This window comes from Conger conger, chromosome 13 (assembly GCF_963514075.1).
Source record: "Conger conger chromosome 13, fConCon1.1, whole genome shotgun sequence".
In the NCBI taxonomy this organism is placed as follows: domain Eukaryota; kingdom Metazoa; phylum Chordata; class Actinopteri; order Anguilliformes; family Congridae; genus Conger; species Conger conger.
In genome coordinates this window covers 10,385,380-10,404,159 of record NC_083772.1, presented here as the reverse complement: position 1 = coordinate 10,404,159, position 18,780 = coordinate 10,385,380, and the positions used below count along the sequence as shown (strand labels likewise).

General features: G+C 37.1%; 3 protein-coding genes across 3 annotated transcripts; all 3 read right to left on the bottom strand.

Moving 5' to 3' along the window:
- Positions 1-1,130: 1,130 nt before the first annotated feature.
- Positions 1,131-2,087, bottom strand: LOC133107814 (olfactory receptor 52E4-like). Its single transcript, XM_061217015.1, has one exon. The coding sequence runs from the start codon at positions 2,085-2,087 to the stop codon at positions 1,131-1,133; it is 957 nt and encodes a 318-aa protein (XP_061072999.1).
- A 6,769-nt stretch (positions 2,088-8,856) lies between these two features.
- On the bottom strand, positions 8,857-9,828 carry LOC133107902 (olfactory receptor 1F1-like; the record flags this gene model as incomplete). Its single annotated transcript, XM_061217191.1, has 1 exon — positions 8,857-9,828. A coding segment is annotated over exon 1 (960 nt), but the record flags the coding sequence as incomplete, so codon positions are not given.
- A 7,039-nt stretch (positions 9,829-16,867) lies between these two features.
- Positions 16,868-17,839, bottom strand: LOC133107899 (olfactory receptor 1F1-like; the record flags this gene model as incomplete). Its single annotated transcript, XM_061217188.1, has 1 exon — positions 16,868-17,839. A coding segment is annotated over exon 1 (960 nt), but the record flags the coding sequence as incomplete, so codon positions are not given.
- Between the last annotated feature and the right edge of the window lie 941 nt (positions 17,840-18,780).

The window sequence follows — 18,780 nt, the reverse complement described above, 5'->3', positions numbered from 1 at the left end:
AGTGAACAAATGTCTAGTGCATAGTCCCCTATACCTAGGGTGAGAAATGAACTTGGCACACAAGCAATTTTTACCAGCCACCCCTATAAACATCATAGTAAAAAATTATTGATATGCATCACAGAAAATGCATACACTGGGGCATATATCTCAAAAATATCTCAAATTGGTCAAGCAAAATCCAATTTGTTGGATCAACAGCCGGGTCAACAAATCTTAAACATGGTAATCGCGGATAGCAGGTATCAAGAGACTAGTTATAGACTCACTCTGCCAACTCTGAAGTTAATCAGCTCATTCACATAAAAGGGCCGGTGGTTGTAACATGAGCCAATTGCACGGAGTCACAGAGAGAGCCAGCGTTTACCGTAGGCCAATAGGTATAGAGGCATTGTTTTTGTATGCTTGTGAATTCAAAGCATATCTTAGAAAGGGGATTAAGAATTGATCATTTAACTTTTTAAGATCATTTACCGCATGATTATCAAAAGAAATCCATATTTTAAGATTCAAGATAATAAGGTTGCTTATTAATGAACCTTTGAAACTGATTCTTGTCAATGGGTATGGAATACTAATCCAGTCATATTTAAAAATAGTATGCATTTGCATTTTGTTTTCACTAAACAATAGCAAAGGAAGAACTGCAACCATGGTGACTAAGTCCAATTAAAAGAGTGCGACTTTCATAATATCAGAAACTTCGAACAAAGCACAAAATTAGCTGCCTTCCCTATTTTGTCTGCTTCATGATAGAGGCCCCAGGTGCAGTAGATGTTATAGAACAATATCTATTTTTGTATAAAACACTTAGACATCACCTGCTTGTGTGTGTGTGTCTGTTCCCTAGTCTGTTCTCATAGTGTGACAGACTTTCTTGATTTTTCAGTACTCCACAATTGCAATATTTGTAATCAATCAATTCACATGTAGTTGCATATTTTTTTTGTACCACCAGAACATACAGCAAGCACAATAAGCACAATATAAACATTTGATTTTTATTCTTGAAAACATGTATAGCTATTTCTCATATAATGGGCCCTAGTTTTATGACAATGTAAGCAAAAAAGTTCCTTTAAGTGCCTTTAATATGAATTAATTCATTTATTTTTATTGTTCAGTTGCAGTTATTTATTTTTTCTTCTGAAAAGTTTTTTTGAGAATTCTCTAACCTCTTCTGTGCTCAGCACATAAATTATTGGGTTCATCATGGGGATTATGGACTTAGCCAATGATGTATTCATAATCCTGACATTAGTCTGAATGGAAAAAAATAGTCCAGCAATGTAGGTGCTCACTAACGGAAGATAATATAGAGTAACCAGCATTAGATGTGCAGAACAAGTCTTAATGGCTTTTAATCGCCCTTCCCAAGAAGATATTTTAAACAGTGCTCTGGCAATAAACATATATGACAGTCCAATCAAAATAAAGGGTACATAAAAAAATAATACTATGGTAAGAATTGCCATGATACGATTGGGACGATTGTCATTGCATGCCAAAATGCATATGGGTCCATGATCACAGAAGTAACTTTTTACCACAACAGATTTACAAAAAGACAACCTGGTAACTAAACTCACCATTAAAGTCAGTACACCCGAATCAAAGGCCCACACCACTGTTAAAATCACAGCCATTGCTGGCATTGTGACAATGGCATGGTATCTCAGTGGAAAGCATATTGCCACCAATCTATCATAGGCCATAATGGTAAGAGTGAGAGACTGCAAACAGGTGAAGAAAAACACAAAAAACATGTTTGCCAAACAAGCATTATAGGAGATATATTGGGAATCAAAAAGAAACATTGCAATTAAATTTGGAATTAGAACAGTACTTTCACACAAGTCGGCGACAGCCAAATTAAAAACGGCCATGTACTTTGGGGTATGAAAACTGCGCTCTGTGTATATACTGAACATGACAAAGGAGTTCCCCAACACAGAGACCACAAAAACAAAGCACAAGAAAACATAGTAGTATTTGGCATGGGGTATGTTATTCAAACCAATGATGAAAAAATACGGAGGACGCACAAAAGTTGTATTTTGAGAGAAGGTGGAATTCAGAGAGCTCATAGCAGATGTTTTTAACTTTGATTTCTTGTCTTTGTTGGTTTTCTTTAGTTTTTCTCTGCCCTGTAAGTAAAATAGAAATAAAAATTCTGAACACACTTACTGTAAGGTTACATGAATACACAGTAAGCTGCATAATGTTTGGCTCAAAAAAAAAAAATTTTCCGCAACATTATGAAGCATGCTGTAACTACCAAGTATCCTTATTTACAAATCATTATTTACCATCTCATTCATTTAAATGTTTCTAAAACTTTGTCCAAAGTGAAAATCTCCATCATAAAACCAACTACATGTAATTATGTGGTGTCAAAGGTAATCTGACATAATGCCACCTCAAAAAAGGAATAGTGATTAGTAATTCTTACCACAATCACAAAAGTAGAGAATGAGGAAAAGATTCATCTAGTTTGTTCAAGCTGGTTGAATATTTCAGTGCATGAAGACAAACTCTCCTTTTATACATCTTGCTCTGGGGTTTTCTGTACATGGCATGGTAATTAACCTGGGGAACCGATTAACCCTTTCCACTTAGTGTCAATAAATGCCAAAGTCAAATAAATGTCTTTTTTTTTATGGTTGTTGTGGTAATTGCTGTATATATTCCCACAATCAGTGTTCTGACTTGAGGGAGGCACAGGGGAAAGGCCCCAAAGTGTTTGTCTTGTTTGTTTGTTATGTGGGTATATTTCCACAGTGTTTATTATTTTCATTTGTGTTCTCTCTGTAATTATTTGTAATTGGCTTAATGTAAAGCACTTTGAGCAATACTTTATGTATGAAAGGTGCTATATAAATAAAGTGTATTATTATTATTATTATTATTATTATTTGCTGCACACACATGGTTGAAGACTTGAATTAAAGAACAGGCTTGTAGGAATTTGAGGCAGAACAAATTTACAGTATTGTGCAAAAATATTGGCAGCCCTGGTCAAAAAGCCTTTTACAATTAATATCGAAGTAAACATAAGTGAGCCTGACCTCTAAATGGTACAACATTAAACATTAATATTTCTTAAAATGTACTTTTTATTTTCAAAATAATACAAAAATGTAAAAGGCCCCGTGCAAAAGTCTGGGAACCCTTTCAGTGAATACTTTCCTGGAGGTACTTCATGGTTGATTTTGAGGTATGCTTTGGATCATTGTTTTGCTGGAATACCCAACCTCACTTCAATGTCTTTTACTTCAATGTCTTTTTACTTTCTCTCTGACAACTTTCTGCCTTCAAAGTGTGTCTCAATCGCGTACTGCGAACCAACCCTGCGAAGTCGCCTTTTTTTGAAGGACAGATGACTAATTAGGCAACTAGGCAACAAGCTTCTTGTTCCATCCATCCATCCATTATCTTAACCCGCTTATCGTGAACATGGTCGCAGGGGGGCTGGAGCCTATCCCAGCATACATTGGGTAAAAGGCAGGAATACACCCTGGACAGGTCGGCAGTCCATCACAGGGCACACACACCATTCACTCACACACTCATACCTATGGGCAATTTAGACTCTCCAATCAGCCTAACCTGCATGTCTTTGGACTGTGGGAGGAAACCGGAGTACCCGGAGGAAACCCACGCAGACACGGGGAGAACATGCAAACTCCCCACAGAGAGGCCCCGGCCGATGGGGATTCGAACCCAGGACCTCCTTGCTGTGAGGCGGCAGTGCTACCCACTGCACCATCCATGCCGCATAAGAATGCTTTCAAAAATAGAAATGTTAATAGTTCATTTTTATCAATTAACAAAATGCATAAGAAGTGAATGAGCAGAAGAAAAATCTAAATCAAATCAATATTTGGTGTGACCACCCTTTGCCTTCAAAACAGCATCAATTCTTCTAGGTATACTTGCACACAGTTTTTGGAGGAACTCGGCAAGTAGGTTGTTCCAAACATCTTGGAGAACAAGCCACAGTTCTTCTTTGGATTTAGGCTGCCTCAAATGCTTCTGTCTCTTCATGTAATCCCAGACAGACTCAATGATGTTGAGATCAGGGCTCTGTGGGGGCCATACCATCACGTCCAGGACTCCTTGTTTTTCTTTACGCTGAAGATAGTTCATAATGACATTGGCTGTATGTTTGGGGTCAAATTTGGGGCCAATCAGATGCCTCCCTGATGGTACTGCCTGTACTTTTCAGCATTGAGGAAACCATTAATTCTGACCAAATTGCCGACACCATTTGGAGGAATGCAGCTCCAAACTTGCAAGGAACCTCCACCATGCTTCACTGTTGCCTGCAGACACTCATTCTTGCACCGCTCTCTAGCCCTTCGGTGAACAAACTGCCTCCTGCTACAGCCAAATATTAGTGTTTTCGTGCATAGTTTGGCCTTGTTTCCACGTCAGAGGTATGGCTTTTTGGCCGCAATTCTTGAAGACCACTTCTGACCAGACGTCTCCGCACAGTAGATGGGTGTACCTGGGTCCCACTGGTTTATGCCAATTCTGAGCTGATGACATTGCTGGACATCTTCCGATTGCGAAGGCAGTAAGCATGATGTGTCTTTCATCTGCTGCACTAAGTTTTCTATACCTATAAGTTACCTATAACCAGGGATAAGTGTGCTGAAAGACACGAGAGGGAAGTACAATTTGAACTGCTACCTGCACAACAGATAATCGTGGTAGCGCAACACACAAATGTATGAACAAACCGCTTACCTAGCCAAATACTGCTTACCAAGCCAAACAAAACATCCTAATACACAAGTATACATCACAGGTAAAGACAATTAAGGTTTACAGGGAGGTAGAGAGGAGCAACTTGAAGAGGTGCAAGAGATTGCAAGAGATTCTGCTGTTCTGAGGAGCAGAACAGACAGTAGTCGTGAGCGGGAGGTGGAAGTTCAGTTCAGTTCATAATTTCAGTCTTACCTGGGTTGAGCTTTAGATGGTGGTTGTCCATCAGCTCTGGATGTCACTCAGGCAAGCAGAGATACGGGCAGAAACCTGTGTCTCAGATGGTGGGAATGAGATGAAGAGTTGGGTATCATCCGCATTGCAGTGGTCGGATAGACCATGTGCAGTGATAACAGGGCCAAGGGAACAAGAAAAAAGAAGCAGGCCTGGGACTGAGCCCTGGGGAACTCCTGTGGCAAGGGGCCGAGGTGTCGATACCGTACCAGCCCAGGCAACCTGGAAGTAGCGACCAGAGAGGTAGGACTCAATCCAGTCCAGGGCTGTGCCACAGATCCCCGTTGCTGACAGGGAGGACTGGAGGATGGAGTAATCCACAGTGTCAAAAGCAGCAGAGAGATCTAGAAGAATGAGGACAGAGGAGAGGGAGGCTGCTCGTGCGACATGGTGTGATTCACTGATGGAGAGCAGTCTCCGTCGAGTGGCCAGGTCTGAAGCCAGACTGATGGGGATCTAGCAGGTTGTTTTTAGAAAAGAAAGAAGAAAGTCGATTAGAAGCAGCTTGTTCGATTGTTTAGATAGGAAACGAAGAAGAGATACTGGGCGGTAGTTCTGGATGATGGCGGGATCCAGGGTAGGCTTTTATAGCAGCGGGGTGATGTGGGCCCTCTTGGAGGAGTTCACAAAGGGTGGTCAAACCAAATATTGATTTGATTTAGATTTTTATTCTGTTCACTCACTTAGAATTTTGTTAATCTATAAAAAATTAACTATTTTGAAAGCATGATTACTTTACAGCATTTTTTCACACATGCCTAAACCTTTTGCACAGTACTGTAAATGCACCTAAAGTTAAGTCTAGGGGGAAACTTTCTCATTTGATAAAAGGTGCCAACTTTCCACTTGTACGAAGTCAGTGTTAATTGATATTTAATGTTTTTATCAATTAAAATATATTGCTAAATTTAGACCTGTTCTATCTTTTGAGGGCTCTGAAAAATGAATACATGCTTTTATCTCCTCACTATTGGACTACTGCAAAGCTTTGTTTGCATGTCAGAACCAGCGATCCATTGCTAGACTACGAACTGTGGTGCTAAACTTTTGAAAGTGCCACACATTACCCCTGTATTAGCTGCTCTCCATTGGTTGCCGGTGAATATTAGAATTGTAAATATTTTACTTTCAATGTGGACACTCTTCCTCAACCTTTAGGCCAGCGGAGGATGTGCATCCGCCCACAGCCAGGTTCCTCTCGAGACTTCTTCCCATCAGAGAGTTTTTTTTCTCGCCACTGCTTGAGGGTTTTCATCCCCACTGGGGAGTCGTTTACCTTATTAGCTATCAGGGGGCTTAGGGCTAGAATTTCCTTTTTCCCCTCTGTTGTTCTGTGGGGTGTCTATGAAATTGAATTACATTTATCGTTCTGTTGGATAGATGTGATTGTAAGCATTCCATACATATATGACAGAATATATCCATTATATATCATACATTATATAGGCATACATCAAGTCTGGGTCATTTTAGAGCGACAGGGGCTTTCCGTTCTCTACCTCAGCACCGGAAATAATAGCGGTCTATAATTCTGCTCAAAAAGCCAATTTCCCCATTGGGCTTGATTCATTTTGGACAGAAAAATAAAAATACTTTAACTCATAGGCCGAAATTCATGTTCATTCTGGGCATTATACCAAAAAAATCACTTTATTTTTCACAAGTCAAATATTTTTTTCATACCACACAGAAAAATAGATTATATACTATTTTGCCCTGCGTCATATTGTCTGTGACCGAGTTGGAGATCTGTATGATATAATGGATAGTGCATAAGCTTTATAAATAAAAGCCGTTGTCTGTGCATTTCTAAGGCGCATCTGGCTGAGAGTAATGAGAACATATATGGCTAATATGCCATTGAGATTTAAAAAATATATAAATATATTGAAATGAAACATCACGTTCAACATATCATCATTAAATTCATTACATTTATTTGTTTACAAACATTACATTATTAAAGACCATAATTTTATCCTATATAATGATACATAATATATAATGACACATTACAAGAATGGTATGCAGAAGAGCATCTCTGAACACACAACATGTCAAACCTCCAAGTGGATAGGCTACAACTGCAGAAGACTTAATAAGTCTAAAAAATGTCTAATAAATACCGAATAAAGTACTCACTGAGTGTATATGCTGCTGTCAGTAAAAGCTTATATTTATGTAAAATTTGCAGTTTCGTTTGGTAAGGCAGTCCAAAATTAATTAATTTCAAATTTGTATGCACCAGGGCCGCGTTTCCCGATAATGGTGTCTCTTAGACTCGAAAGGTAGACCTAAAGTTGTTGACTTTTTTAAGTGTGTTCCCCAAACTATCCCTTTAGGAGGTTGCTTCTACATGTGACGTTACTTGCCCTATCAAGCTTTCTAAGATCAATTATTACACAAAAATAACATAAGCTATTGCGAAAAAAATAAATAAGAAAGAAGTGGTCCCGCAGCTTCACAGCAAACAAAATGGAGATATTGTTAGAGGACATGGTGTGTAAATTATTTTCCAGTTTTATATTATATGGTTTCCAACAAAACAAAGAAAGAACTAAGGTTAAACATCGCTCCAGCCAACAGAGAGAGTGGGAAATCGTGTGAGTTGCTTGCGGTCGTAACAGTGGTGGCCACTAGCGGAGTGAACTGACAACATATAAAATATAGCTAAGAGTAGTCCAGACCAACCTTACGAAACTATAACGTATAAAAGGTAAGCTTAGATAAGAACGTTTCCGTTACGAAATGTTAAGGTAGAGCTTAAGGTATAATATACGAATGACATGGCATTAAGAAGACTTCGGGAAATGCAGCCCAGGTGTTTAAAAATGGTTTGCTTGGATATGCAGGACGTTTGCATCCGACCAATCAATCAATTTACAGAACAGCTAGGTTCCCCACAATTTTCATACTTTTTTTTCTTTAGAAGGGTAACAACATTTTATGAAGACAACTATTCGCAGTCTGCCGCCATCTGCCAGCAATCGAAACACATGCAGAACCCATGAGCATGATTTCACAGCACTGTATGGTATGCCGCGTCAGTGGAAAAGTGGCATTAAGGCCAAAGGTAGTTGGTAGTTGCTGTAGGTACTTCCACCTCGAAATGGAAAAACACTTAACTACCACTGCACAAATATGAGTATAATTCAACTGCCTTCATAGTCAAAATGTGTTTACTTATTTCTTCTTTATATGGCAGTTTGCATATATGTCTGTATCAAAAAGTGTTTTACACAAGAAAGAAAATAAATGATTATACAGTACACAATAAAACTGGGATTATTTATTGAAAACTCCCCCAAAAAATGAAATAAAAATCCAATCATAATATAAATCCTCCCCACCACAGGAATGCAATGAAACAATCAAAACGGGGTTAAAAGGAAATAAAAGTAAAATTAATTAAAAGCTTTTTATAACATAGGTTTTACATTTTGATTTCAAAATCTGAACTCAGGGCAAGTCTCCAATTTCCTGTGGAATTGTATAACATAGTTTTGGGGCTTAAAAATTAAAAGCTGCCTGGCTCCTAGCTTAACTTTTAGGATGTACAATAGTCCAGCTGTAGATTACCATAATGCTCCCTCTGGTCGGTGTAAGTACACTACCTGTTTAAACACATTTTCAAATACTCCCCAGCACTGTATGTTACAATTATTCACAAACACAATAATAGAATGCAGAAATAAACTTTAAATATAATTTTCAACAAAATATATGAAGCAACACTCAATAAAACATTTTTTTTTTTTTTTGAGAACACAGAAGAGTGAAGGAATTCTGTGATACAGTAAACGTTTTTGTAGTATCAATTATTTCATTTATTATGATTGTTTATTTCTGTTGTGGGGTTTTTATTTTTATTTTTAACATTTTTTTGGAGAATTCCTTAAATTCTTCTGTGTTCAGCACATAAATTATTGGGTTCATCATTGGGGTAATGGCCTTTGCCAGTGATGTACTCATTACCCTGACATTTGGCTGAACTGTAGAAGTTAGTGCAGTAAAGTAGATGCCCAGCACTGGAAAATAATATAGAGCAACTAGCATTAGGTGTGCAGAACAAGTCTTAATGGCTTTAAATCGCCCTTCCCATGAAGCTATTTTAAACAGGGCATGAGCAATAAACACATATGAGAGTACAATGAAAATGAATGGCAAATAAAGGAACAATATTATGCAAGTATATGCCATTATATAATTTGGCAGATTGTCATTGCATGCCAAACGGAAAATGGGTCCATGATCACAGAAGTAGCTTTTTACCACTATGGATTTACAAAAGGACAACCTGGTAATTAAGCTAACTAATGAAATAATGAAAAGTGCAGTAATTCCCCAAACCACTGCTAACATCATAGCGAAGGCTGGCATTGTGACAATGGCATGGTATCTCAGTGGAAAGCATATTGCCACCAATCTATCATATGCCAGAATGGTAAGAGTGAGAGACTGCAAACCCATGAAGAAAAAAACAAAAAACATGTTTGCGAAACAAGCATCATAGGAGATGTACTGGGAATCAAAAAGAAACATTGCCATTAAATTTGGAATTAGAGCAGTGCTTTCACCCAAGTCAGCTACAGCCAAATTAAAAACGCCCATATACTTTGGGGTGTGAAAACTGCGCTCCGTGTATATACTTAGCATGACAAAGGAGTTCCCCAACACAGAGACCACGAAAACAAAGCACAAGAAAACATAGTAGAATTTGGCATGGGGTATGTTATTCAAACCATTAATGAAAAAAAATGGGGGACGCACCAAAGCTGTATGTAGAGAGAGGGTGGAGTTCTGGGACCTCATGGCGGACTTCTTCTTTGTTGGGTTTATTTTGTTTTTTCTTTCCCTGTAAGTAAAAAATTCTGAAAATATTTAAGGTTTCACAAAAAAAAAAACCTAGAATCCTATAATCATTTACCGTCTCATTATTTAACAAGAAAGTTTCATACATCTACATTCTTAGCATAAGGTTGGCCTTTTAGGTGAAGTACTGACTTTGGTACTGGGTATGCAAATAAAATAGTCCATGAAGCATGAGTTTAGCAATAGCAACAATGTCCGGCTCACAATATCTGTCAATTACATTGTGTCTTCTTGCACATTGAAACTACATATTTCACATGAGATCAACAACATCTGCATCATTTTTGTATTTCTAACAGGTGTGGTTTAATTATGCATGGTATATCCCATGGTCCTATGGTATATTTCGCAATAAAATTTTACACATAACCACGCAGTGATTATGGGTTTTTATTATTTGTGCAATTCACCAGTCATAAAATCTGGGAATCAGCATTAAGAAAGGAAATAAGGACACTATAATAATTGCATGGTTTTCATCAGTTTGGAAATCATATTTCATGCATGAGACGGCCCTTGATGTAAAATATCTAGCAAAATTTAAAGGAATATGAATGTTATTCCTGAACCTGAACACATCATGAATGACACTAAATTGGATACAGTATGATGGATATGCTGTATGAATACATACAATGAGGCAAGTGATAAGATTTGATTTGACTGTAATCATTTAAATATTTGGTAAAACCTCTCCAAAGTTGGGAAATGTCTCCAAAGCTGAAATGAATGGTCTGATAAATAATATGCTTTGTAAGTTACTCACCACAATCACCTTAGCAAAGAATGTGTTAAAATGCTATATCCGGTTCAGTCAGTTCATGCAGTATTTGCAGTATAGGAACATTACCTCTCCTTTTATACAGTACTTCTTGCTCTGGGGTTTTCTACATGTGCCATCATAATGGACCTGGGGAACTCATTACAGCACTAAAGTAACTCTGGCAATAGGCTACAATATTCCTGTTTATAGGGAAAAAAAGTTAATTACCATTATCCTATGTGGTCTACCTTAATTTAGGAACAAGAACATTTGGAACTAGTGTTTCAGGAGCAGGGTTTTTAATGAAGAGATTGCTGATGTATTACATTATTATTTATTACATCCTTGAGCAAATGAAAGGATCCCGTCTTTGTCTGTAGCATGACAACCATCTAAATTAAGTGAAAGAAATATACATTTAAAAAAACAGGTATGAATTTTCATGCTATTTCAGCATTCTCTGAAATTCTTCTGTCAATTAAATTTATTTTTTGTCTTTAAAACTTAAAGGTCTGCATAATTGTCAAGGATATATAAATAAATGATTTTCAGGGAGGTAAATTCACATATTCAGTTATGCACACTAAATAGAAATTATATTCATTATTCACATTAAATGCATGCACATTAAATAAAGTAATGCATAACCATGTGTTCTGAATATGTGGCAGGTCAGGAGAGTTGTATTGGTTTCGGTTCATTGGTTTTGCACTGAATGTGTTTTTATATATATTGAAAACAAATATTCATATTTAACTTAACGTATGTTATGCCAGTCATTCTCAACTCCTGTGAATGCTGCTTATCATTCCAACCACAGTTGCAATCCCAGAATTTTAATGAGGTGTTTTTATGTCAAAAACGATTAATTAAATTGTATTCAATTCATATCAATTCAAGTCAAATAGTTTGTTGGCATAAGAATAATGAAACAATACAGCCAAAGCCATAGATTTGATATACAGGATGAATTAATTTGATTTGAAATGATAGTGAAATGTAGGGATAGTTTAACCTTCATTTATGCCATTGTATATCTTTGCAATTTATCACAATTGGAAAAGATTCACCCATGAAATTTCTTGAATTTCAGGCAATATTTTTTGCTAAACTGGGGGTCGGATTGGTATACCGAGTATGTACAGATTGGAAAACCCAATGCACGGACTTCTCTCATTAACTAGGCCTTTTCACTCAGAAAACTGCCACTCACTTGGCCACTGTCCAAATACTTAAGGGCATCCTGTAGCCTAGAGGTTAAGGTACATAACCAGGACCCAGAAGGTTGGTGGTTTAAGCCCCAGTGTGGCCACAATACAATCAGTGCAGCTGTTGGGCCCTTGAGCAAGGCCCTTAACCCTGGGGAATTGTTCCCCTGTTTAGTCTAATCAACTGTAAGGTATTTTGTATAAATGTGTCACAGAAAAATAACAAATGATTTGTCCATTATTACTTAATATTACTTAATGACAAAATGTATAAAATACAATAGATTATTTTGGGAAGCCTATTGTTTGGCCTATGTCTCTATGTTTACCTTGATTGCCACTGGCACCACTCTGGCCCTCATGTTGACAAACACTAATAACAGAATCATAAATAGAATCAAGACTAGAGTGCAGACAAAAAGCTTTCAGTAAGGAAGCGAGTGAATAGGGATGAGCGAGATCCGTCTCATTTTGTGCGACTTTGTGTTCAGTGGTCAAGTTTTTGTGCTCAAACTAAACTAATCTGAGGTGAGGGTCGTTTTCATATTTTTCACCTTCAAAAGTAAAAAAAAAAAAAAAAAGGCCCTTTATACAATGAAAATTGTTCAATTATGAATGTAGTCAATAGAGGAGAGAATAAATTTTAGTCTTAGTCGTATGTTAAACTGACATATATAGCTATAGAGATATAGTCCTAATTAGTACACATGTCAGCAAGTTGTCTCTTCCTCACAATAAATTAGATAGTACTTGCTCATCAAATCATTGTGATATTGTATCGTCAGAATCTTGATGGCTTGTAATATTACAAATGCTATTGTAAATTAATTATTATATAGTTTATGTCAGGCAATTGATGCTTGTCCCCAAGATCAGCCAATTTATGTGTGCCAGAAGTATGAATCTATTTCAGAAAGATTATCAACTTGTCCATTTGTGTCCCATAGTGTATGATTTTACAATTATACTATTGCCCAGAGAAACCTTCAGCCATCTTGTATTCGGATCACTCATGTGTCAAACACAATTCTCCAGCTCAGGTGTGAAGCTCTTAATTGAGAGCTGCTAATGATTGGTTTGGTCCAAGGGGACATCCTTCTGATGTAATTACACCAGTGGGATTTATGCCATCAAGGCTTTCAGTGGTTACTGTAAACTTGTAATCAGGAGATGAGATGAAAGTGCACAGTCTGTGTACACAAACAAACAAAAAAGAATACAAGCACATAGACTCCAATGCTCTAAAGTCCTGGGGTGCGTTTCCAGATAACGGTGTCTCTTAGCGTTTTACGAAGACTCGAAAGGTATAACTTACTAAAGTTAATTACTTTTCTACGTGTGTTCCCTGAACTATCACAGTTGCTTAAGGGATAGCTTCTATGAGCAACGTTACTAGGCCCATCAACTCGCTCTAAGATTGATCATGCACTCCATGCAGCGACTGGTTGACTGCGTTATGAGAGAAAGTAGTGTTCTTTATGAATAAAGCACTGCAGGAATACTTAAAAATATTGCAACATATAAACATATTAATAGAATAAAAAATGTACAAACCAAATTCTCCAACTGTATATATAATTTTCGCTAAATTATATATATGGTTAGTGGTTTGTGGCTACACCATCTAGCAATACGCCTTCTTTGGCATGTCATGTTTTATTTATATTATTTTAATACCTTTGTCATATTGTTAGACGTGGTGCTGAATAAAGAAACATTATTTTCCAGTTTTAGGACTACAGTGACCAACAAGACCAAGAAAGAACTATCACTCCAGCACACAGAGAGAGTGGGTAATCGTCAGTTTATAAATATAATTTAAAAGGCAATAAGGCAACATGTTCAATAAAGTGCAACATGCATTCTTCGTAATTTACAATTTTATTATTTGCATGAAAACAGTGCCATTAATGTGGTATTTTGGTAATATTATTAGCCAACTACAACTGTAGAATTACAATTTACACATTGCTTAACAGATTGATATGTAATATGTACGGGGGCGACAAGGCTCAGGCAGTAAGAGCAGTCGTCTGGCAGTCGGAGGGTTGCCGGTTCGATCCCCCGCCTGGGCGGTGTTGAAGTGTCCCTGAGCAAGACACCTAACCCCAAAATGCTCCTGACGAGCTGGTTGGGGCCTTGCATGGCAGCCAATCACCGTCGGTGTGTGAGTGTGTGTATGAATGGGTGAATGGAGAAGCATCAATTGTACAGCGCTTTGGATAAAGGCGCTATATAAATGCCTCCCATTTACCATTTACCATGTGTTACACAACTGAAATCAGGACAAGACTTTGAGAGTATGGCCTTTTAAAAACGGACATTAAAAGGGCTAGTTTAGAAACTGTCCAAACTGTGTTTGTGAAGAGAGTAACAAATCATGCAAAAAACAAGAAAAAACATCTTGTGAGCAGCAGTTCTGTGGTCAAAAATGCCTTGTAATGTTCCTGATTTCTGTCTGTTAATTTATTAGTTTTTCTTGTATATTTCTTATTTTTCTTGATTCATGTTCTGGGGCCTCATTTATAAACGTTGCATAGGCACAAAAGAATGCGTACGCCACTTTTTAAGCAAACTTTGGCATTTATAAAAAACAAACTTGACGGGAAAATGTGCGGTCCTCCACGGAAACTCTGACCCATGCGTACGCACATTAACTGGAGAAATGAGAAACTGTGCCTTTAATGCTCGTGACGTAAGACCAGGAAAACGGGAAGTGAAACAGGATGTAAAAAGGTATAAAGATTTGCTGGGAGTTGTGGCTGGGTATGGCTGCTGTAAGGACGTGCTTCGTCCCTGTTATACTTATTAAAGTGTTGTGTTGTTGAATCTCGCTATACGGGTTCTCTCCCTTCCTAAGTGCAACACAACATTTGGCGACGAGAGAAGTCGAAAATGATATACAACAAATACCACTGTGTAAAATTAATCGAAATTGATTGTTGTTGATTGTACTCTTAAAGGGTTCTGATTTTCTGCATGTTTACACTACGGCTCGGAACTATACTGTCCTCTCAGGTCCTCTTTGCACTTGTTCTTGTGTTTAATTTGCACTTTGTTGTACGTCGCTCTGGATAAGAGCGTCTGCTAAATGCCATGCAATGTAATGTAATGTAATGTAATGTAATGAAATATTACCTCTCACGTATCATATAGGAAGAGTTAATTTGCAAAAACGGATAAAAGCCTCTCTTACAACGAATAAACAAACAGCTGTTTGATTGATGCTCCCTGGAGTGCCCAAAAAATATGATTTAGGATGATAAATATAAACGGAGATGTTGTTGTAAAATAATCCCACAAATATGTAGACGAATTGTTAAACAATACTTCATGTTATTAAATGTATTCTCATAAATAATATGGTGAACAGTCGGACAAATTGCGCTGCACTGATGCCGTTTACAATGCGTCAGTCGGGCAGATACGAGCATAGTTTCATATATTGTTATCATATTCATATATTATGTTTTATAATGTGTTTATTTTGTTCTCTTAATTTTGTAACTGTGTTTTCAATGGTGCTAGACAAATAACGTGTATTATTATTATTATTATCATCGTCATCATCACATTCGTTGTGCAGAACTGTTCGTCATTTACAGTCAATCAGGGTAATTCCCACACCTGTAGCTTTTCAGAGCCAATCAAATGGCTGAAATCCCTTTTCTTGGCCTTCTTTTCAGCGTTTGCCATTGTCGTCTTCGTGAAATGTATATTCATTAGGGGTGTTTCACTGCCTATTTATAGGCAACTGTGGGCGGGACATGAAGCTGGAAAAGTTGCGCCACACTTAGAGTTGATTGTGATTTATAAAGAAAAACTGGCGTGGGACGTGCCTATGCACTGTTTTATAAATCAGAATATTTTTTTGTGTACGCACGTCCTAGGTTTCATGCTTATGCAACCTTTTGACGTGAATCCTAAGCACAGTTTTATAAATGAGGCCCCAGGTGTTTAAAAATGGTTTGCTTGGATATGCAGGACGTTTGCATCCGACCAATCAATCAATTTACAGAACAGCTAGGTTCCCCAAAATTTTCATACTTTTTTTTCTTTAGAAGGGTAACAACATTTTATGAAGACAACTATTCGCAGTCTGCCGCCATCTGCCAGCAATCGAAACACATGCAGAACCCATGAGCATGATTTCACAGCACTGTACGGTATGCCACATCAGTGGAAAAGTGGCATTAAGGCCAAAGGTAGTTGGTAGTTGCTGTAGTTACTTCCACCTCGAAATGGAAAAACACTTAACTACCACTGCACAAATATGAGTATAATTCAACTGCCTTCATAGTCAAAATGTGTTTACTTATTTCTTCTTTATATGGCAGTTTGCATATATGTCTGTAGCAAAAAGTGTTTTACACAAGAAAGAAAATAAATGATTATACAGTACACAATAAAACTGGGATTATTTATTGAAAACTCCCCCAAAAAATAAAATAAAAATCCAATCATAATAGAAATCCTCCCCACCACAGGAATGCAATGAAACAATCAAAACGGGGTTAAAAGGAAATAAAAGTAAAATTAATTAAAAGCTTTTTATAACATAGGTTTTACATTTTGATTTCAAAATCTGAACTCAGGGCAAGTCTCCAATTTCCTGTGGAATTGTATAACATAGTTTTGGGGCTTTAAAAAGCTGCCTGGCTCCTAGTTTAACTTTTAGGATGTACAATAGTCCAGCTGTAGATTACCATAATGCTCCCTCTGGTCGGTGTAAGTACACTACCTGTTTAAACACATTTTCAAATACTCCCCAGCACTGTATGTTACAATTATTCACAAACACAATAATAGAATGCAGAAATAAACTTTAAATATAATTTTCAACAAAATATATGAAGCAACACTCAATAAAAATGATTTTTTTTTTTTGAGAACACAGAAGAGTGAAGGAATTCTTAAACTCTTAACCTCTGACTGTTTTCACCAATTGCAAAGTTTGTGATACAGTAAAAGTTTTTGTAGTATCAATTATTTCATTTATTATGATTGTTTATTTCTGTTGTGGGTTTTTTATTTTTATTTTTAAAATTCTTTTGGAGAATTCCTTAAATTCTTCTGTGTTCAGCACATAGATGATTGGGTTCATCATTGGGCTAATGGCCTTTGCCAGTGATGTACTCATTACCCTGACATTTGGCTGAACTGTAGAAGCTAGTGCAGTAAAGTAGATGCCCAGCACTGGAAAATAATATAGAGCAACTAGCATTAGGTGTGCAGAACAAGTCTTAATGGCTTTAAATCGCCCTTCCCATGAAGCTATTTTAAACAGGGCATGAGCAATACACACATATGAGAGTACAATGAAAATTAATGGTAAATAAAGGAACAATATTGAGCTAGCATGTGCCATTATATAATTTGGCAGATTGTCATTGCATGCCAAACGGAAAATGGGTCCATGATCACAGAAGTAGCTTTTTACCACTATGGATTTACAAAAGGACAACCTGGTAATTAAGCTAACTAATGAAATAATGAAAAGTGCAGTAATTCCCCACACCACTGCTAACATCACAGCGATGGCTGGCATTGTGACAATGGCATGGTATCTCAGTGGAAAGCATATTGCCACCAATCTATCATATGCCAGAATGGTAAGAGTGAGAGACTGCAAACCCATGAAGAAAAAAACAAAAAACATGTTTGCGAAACAAGCATCATAGGAGATGTACTGGGAATCAAAAAGAAACATTGCCATTAAATTTGGAATTAGAGAAGTGCTTTCACCCAAGTCAGCTACAGCCAAATTAAAAACGCCCATATACTTTGGGGTGTGAAAACTGCGCTCCGTGTATATACTTAGCATGACAAAGGAGTTCCCCAACACAGAGACCACGAAAACAAAGCACAAGAAAACATAGTAGAATTTGGCATGGGGTATGTTATTCAAACCATTAATGAAAAAAAATGGGGGACGCACCAAAGCTGTATGTAGAGAGAGGGTGGAGTTCTGGGACCTCATGGCAGACTTCTTCTTTGTTGGGTTTTTTTTTGTTTTTTTCTTTCCCTGTAAGTAAAAAATTCTGAAAATATTTAAGGTTTCACAAAAAAAAAAACCTATAATCCTATAATCATTTACCGTCTCATTATTTAACAAGAAAGTTTCATACATCTACATTCTTAGCATAAGGTTTTAGGTGAAGTACTGACTTTGGTACTGGGTATGCAAATAAAATAGTCCATGAAACATGAGTTTAGCAATAGCAACAATGTCCGGCTCACAATATCTGTCAATTACATTGTGTCTTCTTGCACATTGAAACTACATATTTCACATGAGATCAACAACATCTGCATCATTTTTGTATTTCTAACAGGTGTGGTTTAATTATGCATGGTATATCCCATGGTCCTATGGTATATTTCGCAATAAAATTTTACACATAACCACGCAGTGATTATGGGTTTTTATTATTTGTGCAGTTCACCAGTCATAAAATCTAGGAATCAGCATTAAGAAAGGAAATAAGGACACTATAATAATTGCATGGTTTTCATCAGTTTGGAAATCATATTTCATGCATGAGACGGCCCTTGATGTAAAATATCTAGCAAAATTTAAAGGAATATGAATGTTATTCTTGAACCTGAACACATCATGAATGACACCTAATTGGATACAGTATGATGGATATGCTGTATGAATACATACAATGGGGCAAGTGATAGGATTTCATTTGACTGTAATAATTTAAATATTTGGTAAAACCTCTCCAAAGTTGGGAAATGTCTCCAAAGCTGAAATAAATGGTCTGATAAATACTATGCTTTGTAAGTTACTCACCACAATCACCTTAGCAGAGAATGTGTTAAAATGCTATATCCGGTTCAGTCTGGTTGCATGCAGTATTTGCAGTATAGGAACATTACCTCTCCTTTTATACAGTACTTCTTGCTCTGGGGTTTTCTACATGT